The 22500-nt window shown below is 44.2% G+C and overlaps 1 protein-coding gene across 1 annotated transcript in view; it reads left to right on the top strand.

Annotated features, from left to right (window-relative positions):
* Positions 1-6988: 6988 nt before the first annotated feature.
* Positions 6989-22500, top strand: part of aldh4a1 (aldehyde dehydrogenase 4 family, member A1) — a 22135-nt gene continuing 6623 nt past the window's right edge. The window contains exons 1-13 of the mRNA XM_033626882.2: positions 6989-7198; positions 13377-13470; positions 13545-13637; positions 13835-13882; positions 15362-15517; positions 15900-16049; positions 16667-16741; positions 17861-18048; positions 19126-19199; positions 19292-19488; positions 19716-19763; positions 19846-19998; positions 21947-22068. Coding sequence (XP_033482773.1) covers positions 7158-7198; positions 13377-13470; positions 13545-13637; positions 13835-13882; positions 15362-15517; positions 15900-16049; positions 16667-16741; positions 17861-18048; positions 19126-19199; positions 19292-19488; positions 19716-19763; positions 19846-19998; positions 21947-22068 — 1439 coding nt within the window. The 5' untranslated portion in view covers positions 6989-7157. The remainder of the gene's footprint in view (positions 7199-13376; positions 13471-13544; positions 13638-13834; positions 13883-15361; positions 15518-15899; positions 16050-16666; positions 16742-17860; positions 18049-19125; positions 19200-19291; positions 19489-19715; positions 19764-19845; positions 19999-21946; positions 22069-22500) is intronic.

Here is a 22500-nt window from a genome sequence, read left to right as displayed (position 1 = left end):
AGAAGTCAGGTTAATACACAGCCGACAGCCCTATTGGACAACTGTTAAAATTCATATTATGGCAAGAACCAATCAGCTAACTAAAGAAAAACCAGTGGCCATCATTACTTTAAGAAATGAAGGTCAGTCAGTCCGGAAAATTGCAAAAACTTTAAATGTGTCCCCAAGTGGAGTCGCAAAAACCATCAAGCGCTACAACCAAACTGGCACACATGAGGACCGACCCAGGAAAGGAAGACCAAGAGTCACCTCTGCTTCTGAGGATAAGTTCATCCGAGTCACCAGCCTCAGAAATGGCAAGTTAACAGCAGCTCAGATCAGAGACCAGATGAATGCCACACAGAGTTCTAGCAGCAGACCCATCTCTAGAACAACTGTTAAGAGGAGACTGCGCCAATCAGGCCTTCATGGTCAAATAGCTGCTAGGAAACCACTGCTAAGGAGAGGCAACAAGCAGAAGAGATTTGTTTGGGCCAAGAAACACAAGGAATGGACATTAGACCAGTGGAAATCTGTGCTTTGGTCTGATGAGTCCAAATTTGAGATCTTTGGTTCCAACCGCCGTGTCTTTGTGAGACGCAGAAAAGGTGAACGGATGGATTCCACATGCCTGGTTCCCACTGTGAAGCATGGAGGAGGAGGTGTGATGGTGTGGGGGTGTTTTGCTGGTGACACTGTTGGGGATTTATTCAAAATTGAAGGCACACTGAACCAGCATGGCTACCACAGCATCCTGCAGCGACATGCCATCCCATCCGGTTTGCGTTTAGTTGGACGATCATTTATTTTTCAACAGGACAATGACCCCAAACACACCTCCAGGCTGTGTAAGGGCTATTTGACCAAGAAGGAGAGTGATGGAGTGCTGCGGCAGATGACCTGGCCTCCACAGTCACCGGACCTGAACCCAATCCAGATGGTTTGGGGTGAGCTGGACCGCAGAGTGAAGGCAAAGGGGCCAACAAGTGCTAAACACCTCTGGGAACTCCTTCAAGACTGTTGGAAAACCATTTCAGGTGACTACCTCTTGAAGCTCATGGAGAGAATGCCAAGAGTGTGCAAAGCAGTAATCAGAGCAAAGGGTGGCTATTTTGAAGAAACTAGAATATAAAACATGTTTTCAGTTATTTCACCTTTTTTTGTTAAGTACATAACTCCACATGTGTTCATTCATAGTTTTGATGCCTTCAGTGAGAATCTACAATGTAAATAGTCATGAAAATAAAGAAAACGCATTGAATGAGAAGGTGTGTCCAAACTTTTGGCCTGTACTGTATGAGGCACATTGTGGTCAACAAAAGGTTCAAACTTTTTTAAACTGGTGTAAAGGCTACACATTTATTACATCTGAGAATGCTGGTTTAATGATCTCGTTCAAAAACACAAAAGAGTTTATTCAACCCAAAGGTCAGGGGTCAAACACATGAAGGCAGTTAGCAAAGGCACAAAAGTTTGCCAACCTTTGTTATCTCTGCCATTACAGATAAGTTAACTATTACTCAGCATTAATAGAAGAAAACAAGAACAACCCCAGGTTTCTTTTCAGCACTGTAGCCAGGCTGACTGAGAGTCAAAGCTCTATTGAGCCTTGTATTCCTTTAGCCCTTAGCAGTAATGATTTTATGAGCTTTTTTAATGACAAAATTCTAACTATTAGAGGCAAAATTCATGACCTCCTGCCCTCGGATGGTAGGCCTACCTATCTAACCTCAAACACAGCTGTAGAATCTAATATATATTTAGATTGCTTCTCCCCAATTTCTCTTCAAGAATTGACCGCAGTGATTTCTTCATCTAAATCATCAACGTGTCTCTTAGACCCCATCCCAACTAGGCTACTTAAGGAGGTCTTTCCTTTAGTTAACACTCATATATTAGATATGATCAATATATCCCTATTAACAGGCTATGTACCACAGTCTTTTAAGGTAGCTGTAATTAAACCTCTACTAAAAAAGCCCACCCTGGATCCAGAGGTGTTAGCCAACTATAGACCAATATCTAATCTTCCCTTTATGTCAAAGATCCTTGAGAAAGTAGTCGCAGACCAGCTGTGTGATTTTCTCCAGGATAATAATTTATTTGAGGAATTTCAGTCAGGATTTAGAGTGCATCATAGCACTGAGACAGCTCTAGTTAAAATTACAAATGACCTTCTGATTGCTTCAGACAAAGGACTCGTCTCTGTTCTTGTTTTATTAGATCTTAGTGCGGCGTTTGACACAATTGACCATCAAATTCTACTGCAGAGACTGGATCACTTAATTGGCCTAAAAGGTTCAGCACTAAGCTGGTTTAAATCTTATTTATCTGATCGTTTTCAATTTGTTGACGTTCGTAATGAATCATCCTTACGTACCAAAGTTTGTTTTGGAGTTCCGCAAGGTTCTGTGCTCGGACCAATCCTATTTACTCTATATATGCTTCCTTTAGGTAACATCATTAGAAATCACTCTATAAACTTCCATTGTTATGCGGATGATACACAGTTGTATTTATCGATGAAGCCAGAAGAAAGTAATCAATTAACTAAACTCCATAACTGCCTTAAAGACATAAAAAATTGGATGAGCACCAATTTCCTGATGTTAAATTCAGACAAAACTGAAGTTATTGTTCTTGGCCCCAAACAACTCAGAGACTCTTTATCTGATGACATAGTTTCTCTAGATGGCATTGCTCTGGCCTCTAGCACTACCGTAAGAAACCTCGGAGTAATATTTGATCAAGATTTGTCTTTTAATTCTCATTTAAAGCAAACCTCACGGACTGCATTTTTTCATCTGCGTAATATTGCGAAAATTAGGCCTATCCTGACCCGAAAAGATGCAGAAAAATTGGTCCACGCTTTTGTTACCTCAAGGCTGGATTACTGTAACTCTCTATTATCAGGTAGCTCTAGTAAGTCCTTAAAAACTCTCCAGCTAATTCAGAATGCAGCAGCACGTGTACTAACAGGAACTAAGAAACGAGATCATATTTCTCCTGTTTTAGCTTCTCTGCACTGGCTCCCTGTAAAATCCAGAATTGAATTTAAAATCCTACTGTTAACTTATAAAGCTCTGAATGGTCAAGCTCCGTCATATCTTAGAGAGCTCATAGTGCCATATTATCCCACCAGAACACTGCGCTCTGAGAACGCAGGGTTACTCGTGGTCCCTAAAGTCTCCAAAAGCAGATCAGGAGCCAGAGCCTTCAGCTATCAGGCTCCTCTCCTGTGGAATCATCTTCCTGTTACGGTCCGGGAGGCAGACACCGTCTCCACATTTAAGACTAGACTTAAGACTTTCCTCTTTGATAAAGCTTATAGTTAGGGCTGGCTCAGGCTTGCCCTGTACCAGCCCCTAGTTAGGCTGACTTAGGCCTAGTCTGCCGGAGGACCCCCCTATAATACACCGGGCACCTTCTCTCTCTCCCTCTCTCTCTCTCTCTCTCTCTCTCTCTCTCTCACTCTCATCCTATTACTGCATCTTGCTAACTCGGCCATTCTGGATGTCACTAACTCGGCTTCTTCTCCGGAGCCTTTGTGCTCCACTGTCTCTCAGATTAACTCATATCACAGCGGTGCCTGGACAGCGTGACGTGTGTGGTTGTGCTGCTGCCGTGGTCCTGCCAGATGCCTCCTGCTGCTGCTGCCATCATTAGTCATTAGTCATACTTCTACTGTTATTATACACATATGACTATTGTCACACAAGTATACTGTCTGATATTAATACATACTTTCAACATATTGTACCACAGTAGCCAGAACTATAACTATAATATTATTACTTTCATTAATGTTGTTGTAAGCTACTGTCATTACCTGCATCTCTCTCTCTCTCTCTCTCTCTCTCTGTCTCATTGTGTCATATGGATTACTGTTAATTTATTATGCTGATCTGTTCTGTACGACATCTATTGCACGTCTGTCCGTCCTGGAAGAGGGATCCCTCCTCAGTTGCTCTTCCTGAGGTTTCTACCGTTTTTTTTTTTCCCCGTTAAAGGGGTTTTTTTTGGGGAGTTTTTCCTGATCAGCTGTGAGGGTCATAAGGACAGAGGGATGTCGTATGCTGTAAAGCCCTGTGAGGCAAATTGTGATTTGTGATATTGGGCTTTATAAATAAAATTGAATTGAATTGAATTGAATTAAGTTAATGAAGCTAAGCTCCAGAAGTTAACGTTAGCTTAACTAGAGCCCTTTGGACAACAGCTAACAATGATGTACGATCACCAAAGTACAAAACTAGAACAAAATAGGCTAATGAACTCCCAGCAAACAAGGTGACATGATGAACAACGCAGCTAGGAGCTAACGTTAGGCTAACTTTAGCTAACGTTAGCTAGAGATGTTAAAGATAACTTTATATTTCTTTCCAGCAAAGTGACAATATGTTGCCTCAAACACAATGTTGACTTACCTTAGAACAGATGTAGACATCATTGTTAATCTTATTCACGTTGAGTTGATGTTGTGGTCTAACGTTACCACACAACTTTATCCAAAGGAGACACTTTTCTCGGTTGAGATGTGGTTTAAAGTGTAAAAAATACACCTGGTCGCCCAGCCTCTCAGGATACCTTGTGTCAGAGTTGCATGTACCCCATGCACACCGTTTGACCATTTTTAAACTTCAAATCTCAGAAAAAGCTCATAAAACTGAACAAACTGACTTTCTGTAATGCATTTCAATGGACGTCCAGGCAGAGAATGTCCCAGTGTATGGGAATGGCTATACGCACTGTGATTGGCTCATCACGTTTGAGGGCGGGGCTTAGCCACAGGTCAATTGGTTAAAAAGGAACCAGTGCTTTGAGGTGGCTCCTGTGATTAACGTGGTCGTGGTTTCATCTTGTCTCTGCTCGTCAGGGCAGAATGAACAGAGAGTTCACCGTGAATATTTTGGTCGTATAGATTGTCAGTTTAAGTCATGAAATAAAAGGACGTCAACAAATTCTTGTCGGCAAAATTTCGTCTGAATGGCTCAATAGTTAATACACCCGGCAGATCATGAGCATCATAACTATCTAACTATGATCACATCTGTGGCTCTGAGCCTCATCGTCTCTGCAGGCTGAAGCAGCTCAACAGATCGTGATCATATCAGGAGGATCATGACAGCACATCTGGATAAAATTAAGACTTTGCTAGTGAACCAGCCAGCACGCTGACACACCACGCTGACACACCACACTGACGGTGTTTGTTGAGGAAGTTAAAATAAAGAGTTAAAACGATACAAAGCTATGTTCTCTGAGCAATTTACACAGCTTGAGTTTATCTTTCGGATCCGATCCTGTTTGGCCTGTTTGGAAGAAACGTGTGAAGTCGTCTAAACGTTTCAGCATGATCAAACAATAGAGCCGCCTGCTGTGTTGTTTGGAAAGAGCTTTACGCAGCAAGTCCAACAAAGATGCGGCTGATATGATGAACGAACAGGTAAGAAGAGCTCAAAAAATTAAACTATAAAACTGATAACCTTAAGATTAGCTTCGATAAGAGGCTGCATAGTAAGGTCGACACTGGATCAGATGATGCATGAGAGCCAGAAGTTGCTCATGACAGAAATGGAGAGATGCCAGAAAGAAATGAAAGAGGGGCACAGCCTGGAGACTGGCCGGCTGCAAGTGCGTCTGGAGGCTACACCAGGACAAGAATGAAGACATACTGGGAAAGATTAATATGATGTTCTCCGAGGGCCGAGGCAACAAAATACTGGCTAAGGGTGCAGAGAGGATGAAAAGAAGAGGAGATGCGCTACGGAGGGAAGACCCTCGAGGGAGATGAGTGAAGACTGAAGACCCTCAGATTTAGTGAGCAAAGAGTTACGGGAGACTGTTTCACTTGCACATCGGACTGTGAATGGCTGGACAGTTTATAGTCACTGGGTGGAGACATTATTTCCCTGAATGAAACCCACCTGTGGGGAGACGACATCGACACTGAGGGTTATGGATGGTTTGCTGATGATGATGATGATGATGATGATGTAGTCCTGTTTCTGTCCGCTGACAGTGAGCAGCTCCTGTTTGAGGGAACAGACCTTCATCACTGTGTGACTGAGGAAGATTAAAAGTGTCCTCCTTGTGCAGATTCTTAAATACAGTCAGGAGAACTGGTCCAGGTCGTCCGGTACAGGAGCCCCGTCTGGTTTCCATGGAGACCAACAGGAGTCCAACAACAAACAGGTTCAAACAGGTTCATGCTGTGTGGAAGATGAACTGCTGAGTTTGTGAAGCGATGATGTGTCTGTCAGTCAGAAGGCTGTGGCTCCACCTAGTGTTCATTCTGTGTCATTACAGGTCATTAAACATGAAGTGCAGCAGAGATTACAGGAGCAAAACACTAACAACTGTCTAGAGGAACAGGTGGAACAACAACAACAACAGTAATAATACTAATAACTCATAATGTTTCAGCAGCGCAAGGACATAAATAAATAAATAAATAAATAAATAAATAAATAAAGAGAGGAATATTAAACTAGTGTTAATGTGATGAACAGCAGCAGGTTGAGGGAGGCCTCTGTACACATGTTCACAGGGTTATTTAATGTTGCTCAGTGACTGTGTGTGTGTTAATGTTACATTCATATAAACATCTGTAACAACATCCACTCAGCTTCATTCATTTGCATATTATTGTTGAGTGTGTGTGTGTGTGTGTGTGTGTGTGTGTGAGGCAGTGAAATGATCAATGAAACCGTCGAAGGTTCAAGAAGCGGCTCAGAAATAGAACCTTCATCTGTGGCCTGTGATTGGCTGAGGATTCTTTACTGTTCGCTGATTGGCCAGTGGCAGACCCGCCTGTGGAAGGTTCCATTCCGCAGGGTGCAGATGGGGCTTTTCTCGACACATAAGAACGAGTTTTTCCAAAATGAAGCTTATTCGTTATAAGTATAATAATTATCATAAATTACTGATCGTTAAAGTGAACAACAGTTGACAAAGAGCGGGAACGTGGCTTTCAAATATAACCGCCCCCCCGCTCCCCGGTAGAGTTGGTACTGTCCGGTTTGTAGTCAGAGGAGAACCTGCCTGTCCTCCCGCAGTCGATACTAACGTGTTATCTGATCAGGTATTGATTCGTGATCAGGTGTGTCAGAGGCTGGATTCTCTCGTCTTCCTCCTCCTCCTCTTCTTCACCTTGACCTGTTTTCACCTGTGGTAGAATCATGCTGCGCGCGAGAGCGGCTGTGAGCCAGTCATGGAGGGGGTAGGTACCTGACAACACACGGAAAGACACGAGACTCATTAGTTAAGCCATGACTCTACAAGATGCTATTGAGCTAACTGCTAACACAGACTCTACAAGATGCTATTGAGCTAACTGCTAACAGAGACTGTACAATATGTCACTGAGCTAACTGCTAACAGAGACTGTACAATATGTCACTGAGCTAACTGCTAACAGAGACTGTACAATATGTCACTGAGCTAACTGCTAACAGAGACTCTACAATATGTCACTGAGCTAACTGCTAACAGAGACTCTACAATATGTCACTGAGCTAACTGCTAACAGAGACTGTACAATATGTCACTGAGCTAACTGCTAACAGAGACTCTACAAGATGTCACTGAGCTAACTGCTAACAGAGACTCTACAATATGTCACTGAGCTAACTGCTAACAGAGACTACAATATGTCACTGAGCTAACTGCTAACAGAGACTGTACAATATGTCACTGAGCTAACTGCTAACAGAGACTCTACAATATGTCACTGAGCTAACTGCTAACAGAGACTGTACAATATGTCACTGAGCTAACTGCTAACAGAGACTCTACAATATGTCACTGAGCTAACTGCTAACAGAGACTCTACAAGATGCTACTGAGCTTACTGCTAACAGAGACTCTACAAGATGCTACTGAGCTAACTGCTAACAGAGACTCTACAATATGTCACTGAGCTAACTGCTAACAGAGACTCTACAAAATGTCACTGAGCTAACTGCTTACAGAGACTCTACAAGATGCTACTGAGCTAACTGCTAACAGAGACTCTACAAGATGTCACTGAGCTAACTGCTAACAGAGACTCTACAATATGTCACTGAGCTAACTGCTAACAGAGACTCTACAATATGTCACTGAGCTAACTGCTAACAGAGACTCTACAAGATGCTACTGAGCTTACTGCTAACAGAGACTCTACAAGATGCTACTGAGCTAACTGCTAACAGAGACTCTACAATATGTCACTGAGCTAACTGCTAACAGAGACTCTACAAAATGTCACTGAGCTAACTGCTTACAGAGACTCTACAAGATGCTACTGAGCTAACTGCTAACAGAGACTCTACAAGATGTCACTGAGCTAACTGCTAACAGAGACTCTACAATATGTCACTGAGCTAACTGCTAACAGAGACTCTACAATATGTCACTGAGCTAACTGCTAACAGAGACTCTACAATATGTCACTGAGCTAACTGCTAACAGAGACTCTACAATATGTCACTGAGCTAACTGCTAACAGAGACTACAATATGTCACTGAGCTAACTGCTAACAGAGACTCTACAATATGTCACTGAGCTAACTGCTAACAGAGACTCTACAATATGTCACTGAGCTAACTGCTAACAGAGACTGTACAAGATGTCACTGAGCTAACTGCTAACAGAGACTACAATATGTCACTGAGCTAACTGCTAACAGAGACTGTACAATATGTCACTGAGCTAACTGCTAACAGAGACTCTACAATATGTCACTGAGCTAACTGCTAACAGAGACTCTACAATATGTCACTGAGCTAACTGCTAACAGAGACTCTACAATATGTCACTGAGCTAACTGCTAACAGAGACTCTACAAGATGCTACTGAGCTAACTGCTAACAGAGACTGTACAATATGTCACTGAGCTAACTGCTAACAGAGACTCTACAAGATGTCACTGAGCTAACTGCTAACAGAGACTCTACAATATGTCACTGAGCTAGCTGCTAACAGAGACTCTACAATATGTCACTGAGCTAACTGCTAACAGAGACTCTACAAGATGTTACTGAGCTAACTGCTAACAGAGACTGTACAAGATGTTACTGAGCTAACTGCTAATGAGTCCAACAGAGAGGTGGGAGGAGTCTGTCAGGTCAGGAGTGAAGGAGTGAAGGGGTGGAAACAGCAGGAAGCAGAAGCCATAATGCAGAGAGGCGCAGTAAAGACGAAGGAAGGAGCGTCACAGTGCAGATAACCAGGATCCTCCAAAAACCTGCTCAGACATGATATTAGTGACATGTAAACAAAACATGAGAGAAATCAGGTTGTACTTCCTGGATAGAAACCAGGATACGTGCTGCAGCGTGTTAATGTCTGAGCAAGGGACAAACACCAGTGACTGAGATGATGAATAATGGAGACACACCTGCTCAGTTATTCTGAACATACGTGAAGCCTTCTGTCTGGACTCTGCCGACATTTCGTCCATACCTGTGCACGATTTCTTAAAGCTAACAGATACTGACAAAACAGATCAGAACCAGAGCGTAACCAACGAGACATGATCACTGGACATGATGAAGACATTTGAATAATGACAGAACAGAACAAGTCAGTGAAAAGAATTCTCCGCCCACATGTCAGGATGTATTTTAATAGGGATGCACATGATTAGCAGTCTTAACGATTAAACGTCTGCGACCTTGCTAGTCGACACCAGAAATATTAGTCATTGAAAGCCTTAAACTGGAGACACGTCCTCTCGTATACCAGCAGGTTTGGCAGCACTTTGATCTAGAGAATGAAAACAAGGCAGCATGTAGGCTGTGTCAGTCGACATATAATCAGTCGACTGGAGCAACGAGCAACGAGCAACCACATTCAGCTCAAGCACTTGGATGTTCACCTCCACAGTCATATTGAATGGAGCATAGCACTTCAGTGAACCATGTGAGCTGTGATGGAGCAGAATTTTGTAATGGTACCTTTGTTAAATGTTGCTGTTGTTCCTGGTTTCATATGAGAAGAGGAAAAGATCGCTAGCTGCTAAGATAATTTATACAATGTAAAATGCCATAGACTTGTGCTAATACCGTTAGCATGTTGTATTTGTGGGGAAAATGTGTCCAGATAAAGACGAGTGTTTGTCTGTGAATGCTGCGAGTTATAGTGAAGCTGATTTGTGTTTGAAACTGTCTCTATTAAGCCATGTTTAATGTGTGTTTAATGTGTGTTTTAAATCAGCGAACCCCCTGCACCAACTAGTGTTTTGGAGGTGTAACTGCAGAGTGACACAGACACACCACCGCATAAGTATAAATGCTCACAACGGCGTAGGTCGCGTGCGTTGGGTCTGACACACAACTTTAAATCCTGCTTAAGTCGCTAAGAGAGTCTGAGAAGTAAAACATTCAGGACGCTACAGTTTATTCACCACTACTGAAGCTGCTCCTCTTTTTAGAGCTTTCAGCCATGTTTGTTGTTGCTGTGGGTAACAGTATGTACTGTGTGTATCAGGATATGAATTTTTCATATCAACAATAAGACCGGTGTTATTGCAGATCAGATGACATGACACAGCTCTACTGTCCACCACAGTGTGATAAACAGTGTTTTAGTGTCATTTAGAGACACACTGTTCTGCTGTCAGTGTCTAACACACACACACATACACATACACTCATACACACACACACACACACACATACACATACACTCATACACACACACACACACACGTACCCGTGAAACTGACCATCTGGAGTGCTCACAGTTTTGCAGCACTGTTTACTGTACAGGTCATCAGCTGATCCAACAGAACATCCCAGCAGTCTGCTGCTAGCTAGTGTTGCACCCATGAAGGGCAGACCTCGCAGTCTGAACCCAGACAGAGAACTCTTTACTGACTCCCACATTGTCACGCTTTCTTTCACAATAAAATCAATCAATCAATTTTATTTATAAAGCCCAATATCACAAATCACAATTTGCCTCACAGGGCTTTACAGCATACGACATCCCTCTGTCCTTATGACCCTCACAGCTGATCAGGAAAAACTCCCCAAAAAACCCTTTAACGGGCAAAATGGTAGAAAGCTCAGGAAGAGCAACTGAGGAGGGATCCCAGAGGTGAGATGTGGTGTATGTGGAGCGGTGTGTGTCAGTCTTGTTTGTTTTCAGTGACGTGAACAATCTGCAGCTCACTATCAGCGTCTGTACGACCTCCACGCTGCAGTCGGAGCGCTGCCTGAGTACAACTCTCAAAGTCATGTTTGGGGTTATGGAGGGTGGGGGAGCGGAGGTCAGGGGCCCTCGACCTCTCGTCTTTTCCTCCTCAGACCTAGCGAGCGATTCTGAGAAAGACGAGCTGATTATTTTTCTGACATCTGTAAAAAGTCAAATCCTTTAGGTGGTTATTATCCCTCTCCGTCAGGGGCCGGGGTTCAGGGTGTGTTTTAGGGATCGTGGTGCACATGAGAATACCTCTCGTGCCACCAGCTGGCCCGTCTGCCCTGCAGCGTTGTGACCTTCAGCTTAGAAAGTTAATCATACATGAAGGAGAGAGGCCGCCAGAGATCTGCTGGGACCAACTGAATCCAGAACAGGTTGTTCATCAGAAAAAGTGAAGACAGAAGTCACACAGAGCTGCAGCCAAATGTTTCAGAGCGTGTGAGTGGTTACTGAGTCACAGGTGGCAACATGTACGGCAGCCTCGGCCCCCAGTGTGTGAGTGAGTGTGTGAATGGGTGAATGTGACACGTAGAGTAAAAGCACTCTGAGTGGTTGGAAGACTAGGAAAGCACTTTACAAGTGCAGTCCATCTATTGCACCGCTCACCTTAATATCTCAGTGAAATGTTGTGGAACAAATCTACACCTGACACAAAAAGACACTTTATTATTTTGGCCGATGGATATTTTTCATCTACCAGTCCTCTTGGCTGGTGATTCAAAAAGTTACAGTAAAACTCCAGTTAAGCACCGTTTAAGCAGCCTGGTGTGGCTCCACATTCTGACAAATAAAGGCCTGTCTCAATCAGAGGCCTGGTCCAGGTGCCAAACAGTTCATTTTCTATAGAAGTTCTTCAGATGTTTAAAACCAGGTTGTTGGCGACCTTAAATGATGTGTCCATTCCTCAATTACCCTGTAAGTTGTCCATGTTCCTTCAGTCTGTAAGAGTTCTCAGATCAAAAGAAACAAAAGGGTTTTTCATGAAAATGAATCCAAGTTGTGAGGACTGTTTGAACAGGATAAAGTGGAGTTGTGTTCGTATATCAGGTGCTGTGATCCTCTCTGATGCTCCGTCAGTCTGAGTTAGATCAAATGAATGATTCATCATTAATATATTATCTGAAGCCTCATTTTCAGACTGGTTTAAATAAACAGTCTGATTTTATTTCCTGATCTTTGGTAATGGACCTGCATTTGTAAAGTGCGTTTCTAGTCATCTGACCACTCAAAGCGCTTTTTACACAGTCAGTGAGTCACACTCACCCATTCACACATTCATACATTCATACACTGGTGGCCGAGGCTACCATACAAGGTGCTACTCACACACCAATGGAGCAGCCATCAGGAGCAATTTGGGGTTCAGTATCTTGCTCAAGGACACTTTGGTATGCAGACTGGAGGAGCCGGGGGTCGAACTGATGATCTTCCAATTGTGGACGATCCGCTCTACCTCTGAGTCACAGCTGGCCCTTTGCTGGGCAACAGTTTTGTGTGAAAGGAATTAAAGGTCTGTCCCAAATAGAGGCCTGTTGAGTTCAGTGACTGAAGCCAATAACAGCCCGGGGACGCTGGCTACCATCCATTCAAGTGTTCAGGCGGAGCTCGGCCAAAGACCACCTGTAGAGACACCGGCACTTTGTTTGTCCTGCTGTAGAGTGACTGACTGACAGCTACGTGACAGAGATGGCTAACCAGCTCAGCGACATGGCCGAACACAAGTCTGACAAGTGTGGTAAACTGTGAGGAGCCTGAACTGACGAGTGAGGAGAAAGCTGGAGCAGGTGTGAACCACTGATGGCAGATGAGGATGTTGATGATGTTTCATTATTGAAATGTCCCCAGGTGTGTTGGTAGACAGAGACGTGCTCAGTGTGTGGAGAGGCAGCTGCTCTCAGAGGAGGTCAGGACTGGAAAGGTTTGGAAAGTGCTGAGTTAGTTCAGGGTCCGTGTCACTGCACGACACGTGGTCAACTTGGATCCAACTGATGATTTTGGGGCTGAATTGAAGAATCAGGCTGAAACCAGTTCATGAAGCTCTGGTCTATTCATTAAAGGAGTTCACGACCCCCACACTCATGGCCAGTTTAATTCAGGTCAAAGTCACCTGCTGATATGTGCTGTTTTCCTGCTGGGTTATACAACACAATAGAAATGGGATTTTGTGGTGTGAGTGGCATTAACCAAACATGGTGTGTTTGTGTGTTTGAAGGTTCAGAACGTTTCCTCGTGCAGCTGTGGAGGTGAAGAATGAGCCGATCCTTGGCTTCACAGAGGGCAGCGCAGAGAGGAAAGAGCTGCTGAAGGTTTGAAGCCAACAGTCACAAACACAGACTCAAACAGTCTGAACATGAGTTATATTTCAGCGTTCTCATTTCAGGCCTTAGACAGTCTGAAGGACAAGACGGAGGAGATCCCATGTGTGGTCGGAGACGAACACGTGTGGACCAAAGACATCAGATATCAGTTATCTGTGAGTTCTGTAATCTGAGTAAACTGTTGCTCCATGTGAAGGAATTTCATCACTGATTATTATCATTATTCAAACATGCATTCAGAGTTCTCTCTGTGAGAGGAGCAGCTGATGAGAAACACTGAGCTGAATGTTGTGTTTCAGTATTTTTCCTTCATAGTGTCGTAACTCACTGTTCTCTTTGTTTCTGTCCAAAGCCGTTCAATCACTCGCATAAAGTGGCAAAGTTCTGTTACGCTGATAAGGTAAGTTCTAATAAAACACGTTCTGCATGTTTCAGAGAACCACACTGAACTCCTGGAGCCAGTTGCACCAACTGGTCTTAACTAAGCCTGGTCCCAGCTGCTAATTCTGTCTTTGTTGAGGCCAGTCGTTAGGACGAACTTCACGTCGGTTGCACCAACAAAACCTAGTCGTAACTACACCTGGTCTTAGCGATGTGTGCAGGCGCTGCTGGGATACGCTGTTAACGTTGTCCTGCAAATCTGAAGCTGCTCATTTATCATTTGTGGTGACGTTATTATGGAGCAACAGAGAAAAAGAAAAGGGTGTTTCACAGACACATGAAGATCAATAGAGCTGAACAAGGGAGGCGAGTCTGTGTTTGATTGACAGCAGGTGGAGCTCCACAGGTCACATGACAGGAGAGGAGAAAGTAAACCAACTTGGCTGTAGCTCAAAACTGATGGACCTACAGTCAGTGTGTTTCCATGACGTCAGAGAAACTGATTTACTGCTCTTTATAAATCCCTGTAAACATGTCAGTGTGAGTGAAATGGTCCTGCAGTGAATGTGTCACAGTGGGACTAACACACCCAGATCATGTGACTCCTGCATGTATACAGTCAATCAGACCCAAACTGGCCGAGGCGCTCTGAGCATGCTCCACAGTTTCCGCCCCGGGCTTTGACCCGGAAGTCCAACAGGAATAAGCTCTGTTGGTGCGACCGCCCCCTGGACTGAGTTTATAGTTCTTTTGGTCTGTTTCCAAATCATATGTGAAAAAGTTTTGTTTTTCAAAACTTGTTTCAAATATTCAAACAACCTGAAAACTTCACCAGGTTAATTACACCAAATGTAGGTCTGTAAGACTCAAAGTTATTTTTATGGGAGTCTTTTAAGGAAGTCTCAACGCCTTTATACACCAGGGCTCGACTTGTTTCATATCTTGATACCGTCCTGACATTTCACTGGGGTTTACAGTACATAAGGGGAGGCGTTATCCATATTAAAAATATGAGTTTTTTGCCTGCTGTCTGTCTCTGCTGCTGGCGACTGGGGCTTTGCTAACGTTAGTCCTGTAACGTCAGCTCAGCTGCCCGTTTCACCAAAGCTGTGTCCACCAGGGTGGAAAAATGAGGCCGACGCTTAAGTATCAAAACCTGCAGTTCCTCTAATGTCCACTAGAGGCTGGCTCCAGAAGTGAGTCAGAGACCTCCATGTTAACATGTTTACAGCCTGTTTGCTCTCTGGAGATCATTTCAACATTCACGACATGTTTTATACAACTGTTTACATTTTATTAAGGTTTAAAGTCACACATCATTGAGGGGGCGGGGCCTCAGACAGGTCCGCCCCTAACATCTGAAGGTTTGTGGAAACAACCTCTCCCTCAGTTTTATCATTCAACACTGGTTTTATGTTTTTATTAAGATTTATTTCTTCATGTTCCTGTTGTGTTTTATGCCTCCACCAACCCTCTCTTTGTGGTTTGAACGTGACAGGAGCTGATCAACAAGGCGATTTTGGCATCTGTGGCGGCAAGGAAAGAATGGGACCTGAAGCCCATCCAGGACCGAGCCCAGGTCCTCTTCAAGGCAGCCGACGTCATCAGTGGACCCAAGAGAGCCGAGATCCTCGCCAAGACCATGATTGGACAGGTACGGGACACTCGGGGTGGTTTGGTACCAATTTGCTCTGTGGATCCCGTTACTCTGCTGCCACACAGGAAGTGACATTGACAACAGCAAACTAAAAAATACTTGAAGCAAATATTCAGAAATTAAAGAACAGTGTTCAGAACGTAAAGAAACTTCATTTAGGGCCTGTGTTTGCGCCTCATAGAGAACAGTTGTAAAACGCAGCCTCTTACATAAAGACTTCCCAGGCAGTCGTTGAACGCACCACATTAGAGACAGAGATTTCCAACACAGTCAGACACTTTGAATCCCACACAGTGTAACAGGGACACATGTCTCTGTGCAAAGACTAAATCAGAGCGCTGGTATTTCACTGCGTGCTGTGTTTGTGTCTGTGTTTCAGGGTAAGACGGTGATCCAGGCGGAGATCGATGCCGCTGCAGAGCTGATCGACTTCTTCAGGTTTAACGCCAAACATGCCGTTGAGCTGGAGAAACAGCAGCCGTTAGACGCTGAGGGGAGCACCAACACCATGCTGTACCGCGGCCTGGAGGTGAAATCATCACACACGTATATGTCGAATACACTCGATGTATCGCAGCTTGTTCCACACAGGATGTACGGTGGCATGCAAAAGTTTGGGTTCACAACAAAAACATCATCACTTCCTGTCCGAGACGAGCCAGGTGCTTCAAAATAAAAGCATCAGTGGTTGCACCTTGATTCTAACAATAACTTACTTAACTTTATTTGAACGGTATTTTATATAATAGCTTCTTTATTTAACTTTATTCTGACTGTAGATTTTAGTAGTTTAGAGGAGATCTCAAAATAGCAGGTTATATATCAGGTGTCATGATGTAGCCTTTTAACACAGGTCATTAATGAGCGGCTCTGTTTCCTCACCGTCAGCTCACAGTGTGCGGCGTCAGCTGCTCACTGAATAATATAAACTTTTATCAGCCAGAATTTGTTTCGTTGTTCTGTTGATTATTTATTTTGTGGACGAAGGATTCAGTCTGTACATGGAGACTTTTTATTTAATCTTTATTGTCTGTTATTTAATTATATGTCAGGACTGAGTGTTTGCAGTCTCACATTTCATCTTTTTATTGTTAGGATATAAATGTGTGTGTGTGTGTGTGTGTGTGTGTGTGTGTTCTCTCTCAGGGGTTTGTAGCAGCTGTGGCTCCTTTTAACTTCACTGCCATTGGTGGAAACCTGGCAGGTACGCCAGCTCTCATGGTGAGTGTGAACATGTTTGTCTCTGCATGCAGAGTATTTCAGGGCTGTGTTCAGTTAGTGATGGGGTGTGTTCCATTCAGCTGCACCATCATTGGAGGCCTCACAGAGCTGCTAACATGACTGGAGCCTCTTTAGACGATCAGTACATGAACCGATTCATGTTGAAGACATGTCACGGCCTGGTGAACATCCTCCACGTTAAGGCGGATTTACACTTATAATAATAATATTTAATATTTATATAGAATCTTTTAAAAACAGTGTTTACAAAGTGCTTTGACAAACAAAGCAAAACCAGAATGATCAACAACAGTTAAAAAAAATAGAAGAAGACAAAAGCAGCAGCAGCATTCAAAGAAAACAGACAGAGTAGCAACAACAGGGAAACAACAACAGTAAATACCAATGAAACCATAAAAACAAGAATAATAATAAATAAAAGAGAGACGACATCACATGAAAGCAAGTCTATAAAAATGTGTTTTAAGAAGTGACTTAAAAGAAGATACTCCCCGCAAATGGGTCTGTAAGGGATCCATTTGGGATTGGAAGACTGATTCTGCGAGCCTTATCTCCTCAGACAGGAGTGTGTACTTGTGTATCAGCGCCACATACGAACCTACGCTGTTGTTGGGGGGGGGGGGGGGGGTCTGTGTCACGCTGCAGTTACACCTCCAAAAGTGGCAGCATTTCTAAACACACAGTAAACACACAGTAAACTTGGCTTCACAGAGACAGTTTCAAACCCCACAAATACAACATGCTAACATTATTAGCACAAGTCTATGGCATTTTACATTGTATGAAATAGCCTAGCAGCTAGCAGAGATTTCCTCTGCTCATAGTTCAGCCAGGATAAATCACACACAAGGCTTGTGGTTACATATTAGGGGAGGTGCACATCAGGCCACAGCGGAGATGACGGCGTTGATTCGACGCAGAAGTATAAATCCTGCTTTAGATACACCTGTGGCTCATCCATCAGTACCAGGGGTCAGAGGTCAGAGGGTGGCGGAGTGAGAACAGAAGGATTAGTTTGTCACAAAGTAAACTTGACCTGTTGCAGCTGTGATCCTGTGGAATGTATTTGTAATGTGTTTGTTCTGTGGTGTGTTTCAGGGGAACGTGGTTCTGTGGAAGCCCAGCGACACTGCCATGTCTGCCAGCTACGCTGTCTACAGAGTCCTGAGGGACTGTGGGCTCCCCCCAAACATCATCCAGTTCCTACCAGCTGATGGTCCAGTGTTCGGAGACACTGTCACATCTTCAGAACACCTGGCCGGCATCAACTTCACCGGCAGCGTCCCGTAAGCACACGTCTTTAATATGAGACGCAGGAGCTCACCCACCTGTGATCTAACGGTTGGGCTAACTAACTAACCAGGGAAGGCAGCTAAAGCTAATGTCAGTGCTAACTTGGTTTATGGTAAAGTACCACTGATAGCTGAATGAACCCGCGTGAACCCAGACGACTACACACTTTATTATTTCTTATATTGTCCATGGCCGTACGTTACCGCCACACTCCTCCTGTGTTTTACCTTTCACAATAAGAGACCAACTTAAAGTTATCAGCAACTCAATGAAACGTCCGCCACAGGTCACAGACACGTATGTTCAGACCTGATGTAGTCCTGCGGCTTTGCTCCTTGTTCCTTCTGACTCTGAGTCATAGAGCTCCAGGTATCCACAGACGGCAACGATAACTTTGTCCTCCATTTCTGATTCTCTCTGACGTCAGGAGAATCTCAACGCTGATAGGCTGTTGTCACGCCACATGTAAACTTGTGTAAATTTGCTAATAGTGTGTATTTTGTGTAGAGTTCTCAATCTCAACCCTGCAGACGTCTGGAGGACGAGTGACATCACGCTCTCTTGGTTTACCTTCACTAGATCAAACCCACAGAAGAATCACACAGTCATTTCCTGCTTCCTTGTTGAAATGCATCACTGCGCTGAGTCACATGGTCCAGATGATGTCATCCTTTCTCTCACTCCGTCTCTGATGAGCTGTGTGAAAACTCATCAGTCTGCGGCTGCAGGTTCACCACATGATGTTCATTTCATTCGTTCACCGTCAGTCGTCTCTTTGCACGTTGAGCTGCTGCACAGACGTGTTTCCATCTCCTGCTGCTTCCTGCCGCTCACTTCAAATAAGTGTTACAGCTTTGTGAAACAGCTGCGCAGCAACTGAAAGATATTTTCTCCTTCACCATGTTAATATGGCAGATTAAATACTGGTTGCTCCACTCAGAGAAAAGTGTTTTATAAGGTGTGAGGCTGTGTCTCAGCAGCCTCGTCTCAGTGCCTCTGACACCGCTGAGTTCATCCTGACTCTGTTTCTGGCTCCGTACGAACGTTTTGACTGAATCTGTTGTTTGTAGGACGTTCAAGCGTCTCTGGAAGCAGGTGGCTCAGAACCTGGACACCTACAGGACGTTCCCTCGACTGGCAGGAGGTCAGCTGATCTTTTTTCATCCTTTAACTCAGACCAAGGTGACGTCTCTTTGACCCTCATGTTTAAATCACGTGTCCTGTCCACGCTTTCAGAGTGCGGAGGGAAGAACTTCCACTTTGTCCACAAGTCAGCAGATGTGGAGAGCGTGGTGAAGGGGACGATCCGCTCGGCCTTCGAGTACGGAGGTCAGAAGTGTTCGGCCTGCTCCAGGATGTACGTCCCAGACAGCATGTGGCCGCAGATCAGAGGCCAGCTGCTGGACATCCACCGCCAGCTCACAGTGGGAGACGTGAGTACACCCAAGTGCAGCTAAAACACTGCTTAAATACTGGTAAGAGTACAGCTAAAGTACAACTGTATTATTTTTGAAGATGGTTGATTAGTGACAGTTAATAATGATACTAATGTTTGTTCTTCATCCTGATGAAGACTTGAATAATAATTACAGATGTCGGTCGTGTATTCATTAGATGTTTGTTGGTCGTGTATTCATTAGATGTTTGTGTTCTCCTTCAGCCGGTCGAAGACTTCAGCACGTTCTTCTCGGCTGTGATCGATGATAAGGTGAGTTTCCTTCAGCTGCTGCTCTGCATGACGTCCTGTTGTGGTGTATTTGTGTGTATTTATACTGCGTTTCGTCCTGCAGTCGTTTGCTCGGATAAAGAAGTGGCTCGATCACGCCAAGTCTTCGTCCAGCCTGAAGGTCATCGCCGGGGGTAACTGTGACAACAGGAAGGGATACTTTGTGGAGCCAACCATCATTGAGACCACAGACCCTCAGGACGCCATCATGAAGGAGGTACACACTGTTTCCTGTCACACTCTGCAGCCACACTTTGCACTGGTTCCCAGTTAGTGTCAGAGGGTACCGTCCCTCTGGGATCAGCTGACTGTGACCTCACACACACACAGACTGGTTGCAGCTGTTCGCCCGACTCATCTGTGCATATTTCAGAGTTTCACCTAATTGTTTTCTGAGAGTACTTCACACTCTGCTGACTCTGTGCTGCAGCCGCTGCGTCTGACGTCCCTCAGGATCAATAAAGTTTGATCTCAGACACACTGACAGGATGCTACGCTAAGCTAGCTCCTTACATGATGGTTGGTGACACCATCACCAGAAACAGAAGCTCCTCTGATGACCTACAGGTCTGTTTGGAGCCACATCAGTTTCACTGTGTGTTTTATCCACCGCTCTGTTTCGTAATTCACTGAGCTGAGCTACGAGCCGCCGCACAGCCACAGAGGGTGCGCTCTGAATCACATCCCTTTTTTTAGCGTTCAGTATGTACTGCAGCAGCCCTTCAAAAGTCCGTACTGTCCCCTGCAGTCTGCTCACAGTCAGGACAGACTGCTGTCTCATCACAGCCTGAACTTTGACCCTCTCATTTTCATATCTGTTATCATGGAGGTATAACAAACCGAGCTCGCCAGTATTGTATTGAAGAGGCTTTTGCACACCAGGATAATCAGCTTCTGTCATCAGGTGCGTTGGCACAGCAGAAAGTGCTTAACATGAAAGAAGGACTGCCCACACACTGACTTGCACTTACACAAGTTACAAGTACTTGGTTTTGAAGCCATTGCTGTGTAAGTGCAAGTCAGTGTGTGGGCAGTCCTTCTTTCCACATTCACCACAGTAAAATCACGTTTGCTGTTCTGTCCTTTGTTTCTTTATTTAGGATCATTGTCTTTATTTCACAAATATGTGTTGCAAATGGTCTGGATCAATGCAGAGGACGTTTAGTTGGTGCAAGACATCTGTGAACAGCATTAGCAAACTAACCTCACTTAGCTTTGGCAATCAAACAATCACAACAACGACTCAGGAAACAGCATTAAATCCCTTGAATGGATGAAGAAAGAGTCGCTTGGTGGAGTGCTGCGTTTGTTAGCCGGCAGAGGAGCTGTGGTTCCAGAAGCACTCTTTGTTGTGTCCCTTGTTCCAAAGGTGTAGATCTGAGGAAGCTGGTCGCTCGGGCTCCTTGCAGAGTTAGACGCTGGAGTGCTCACTCGACTTGATTCTTCTTGTTGCTGGAAAGTTAGTTGCAAACCTTGTGTTTGAATCTCTAACTTCTCTGGTTCAGGTTGAGAGAGTCTGTGAGCAACTGAAACAATGAATCCCAACATACTAAACACGTTTTCCCCACAAATACAACGTGCTAACGTTATTAGCACAAGCCTATGGCATTTTACATTGTATAAATGAGCCTAGCAGCTAGCAGAGATTTCCTCTGCTCATATTTCAGCCAGGATAAATCACACACAGTGTGTGGAGGCTTTATTGTCTTCACAATTTATTGTTTCTTATCTGTGAAATTAAAGTAAATCAAAGCTTTGTTTCCACTGAGGGAAATGGTTTCAGCTTACAGAGACAGACAGGAGGTCTGGGTCACTGCGACACTGTGGAGTTACATTACTGGGGAGGTGCACGTCAGGCTACGGCTCCAGAAAGTGTTGCTGGAGAACTTGTGAGTGAGTGAGGGGGCGGAGCTGTGCGGAGAGATGAACACTGGGATGTGTCATGTGACACAACTTGAGTCTGTATCGATATGAACAGTGTCTAAATTTATATCTTTGAAAATATATGGAACATAGTCGTTACATGGCCCTAATGTTTGTTCACCCAGTTAACCCCCCCCCCTCACACACACACACACACACACACACACACACACACACACACACACACACACAGAGTGATGATGTGTATTATTATTTATAGTGTGTGTTTCTGTGGTGTGCAGGAGATCTTCGGGCCCGTCCTCACAGTTTACGTTTACCCTGAGAACAACTACAAGGAGGTGCTGCAGCTGATCGACAACACGTCGCCGTACGCTCTGACGGGAGCCGTGTTCGCTCAGGACAAGTGAGACACGTTCATCTCCACAGTCACACGTCTGTAGGACGAGTCAGACCAGCACATGTGTGCAGATATTTCCCTCCTTTCTTTTTATGATTTATTATTGGTTTTCCAGCATTAGAACAAACGGAACATCAGATGGTCAAACAGCACACGAACCTGATAGAAAAAATAAGGACAAAAGAAAGAGACGTGCACATTCTTCTCAGCGGTGTGTAACACAGGCTGTCATGTGACAGTCATACCACATCATACTGTGTGTTATGCTCTCACCCTAAGCATGAACACATGAATGCACACAGAGCAAAGATGAGACTCACAGATATTCTCTGACACGATCATCATCTTTACCGAATGTCTCCAGACAGGGACCCCAAATATTTCTGAAACCTTTACACTATTATGAACTTTGAATCAGCTGCTCAGCAGAAACTGTCC

The sequence above is a fragment of the Epinephelus lanceolatus genome, chromosome 1, assembly GCF_041903045.1.
Source record: "Epinephelus lanceolatus isolate andai-2023 chromosome 1, ASM4190304v1, whole genome shotgun sequence".
NCBI classification, from domain to species: Eukaryota; Metazoa; Chordata; class Actinopteri; order Perciformes; family Serranidae; genus Epinephelus; species Epinephelus lanceolatus.
The sequence above is the reverse complement of the archived record's forward strand: the minus strand, read 5'-3'. Positions and strand labels throughout refer to the sequence as shown.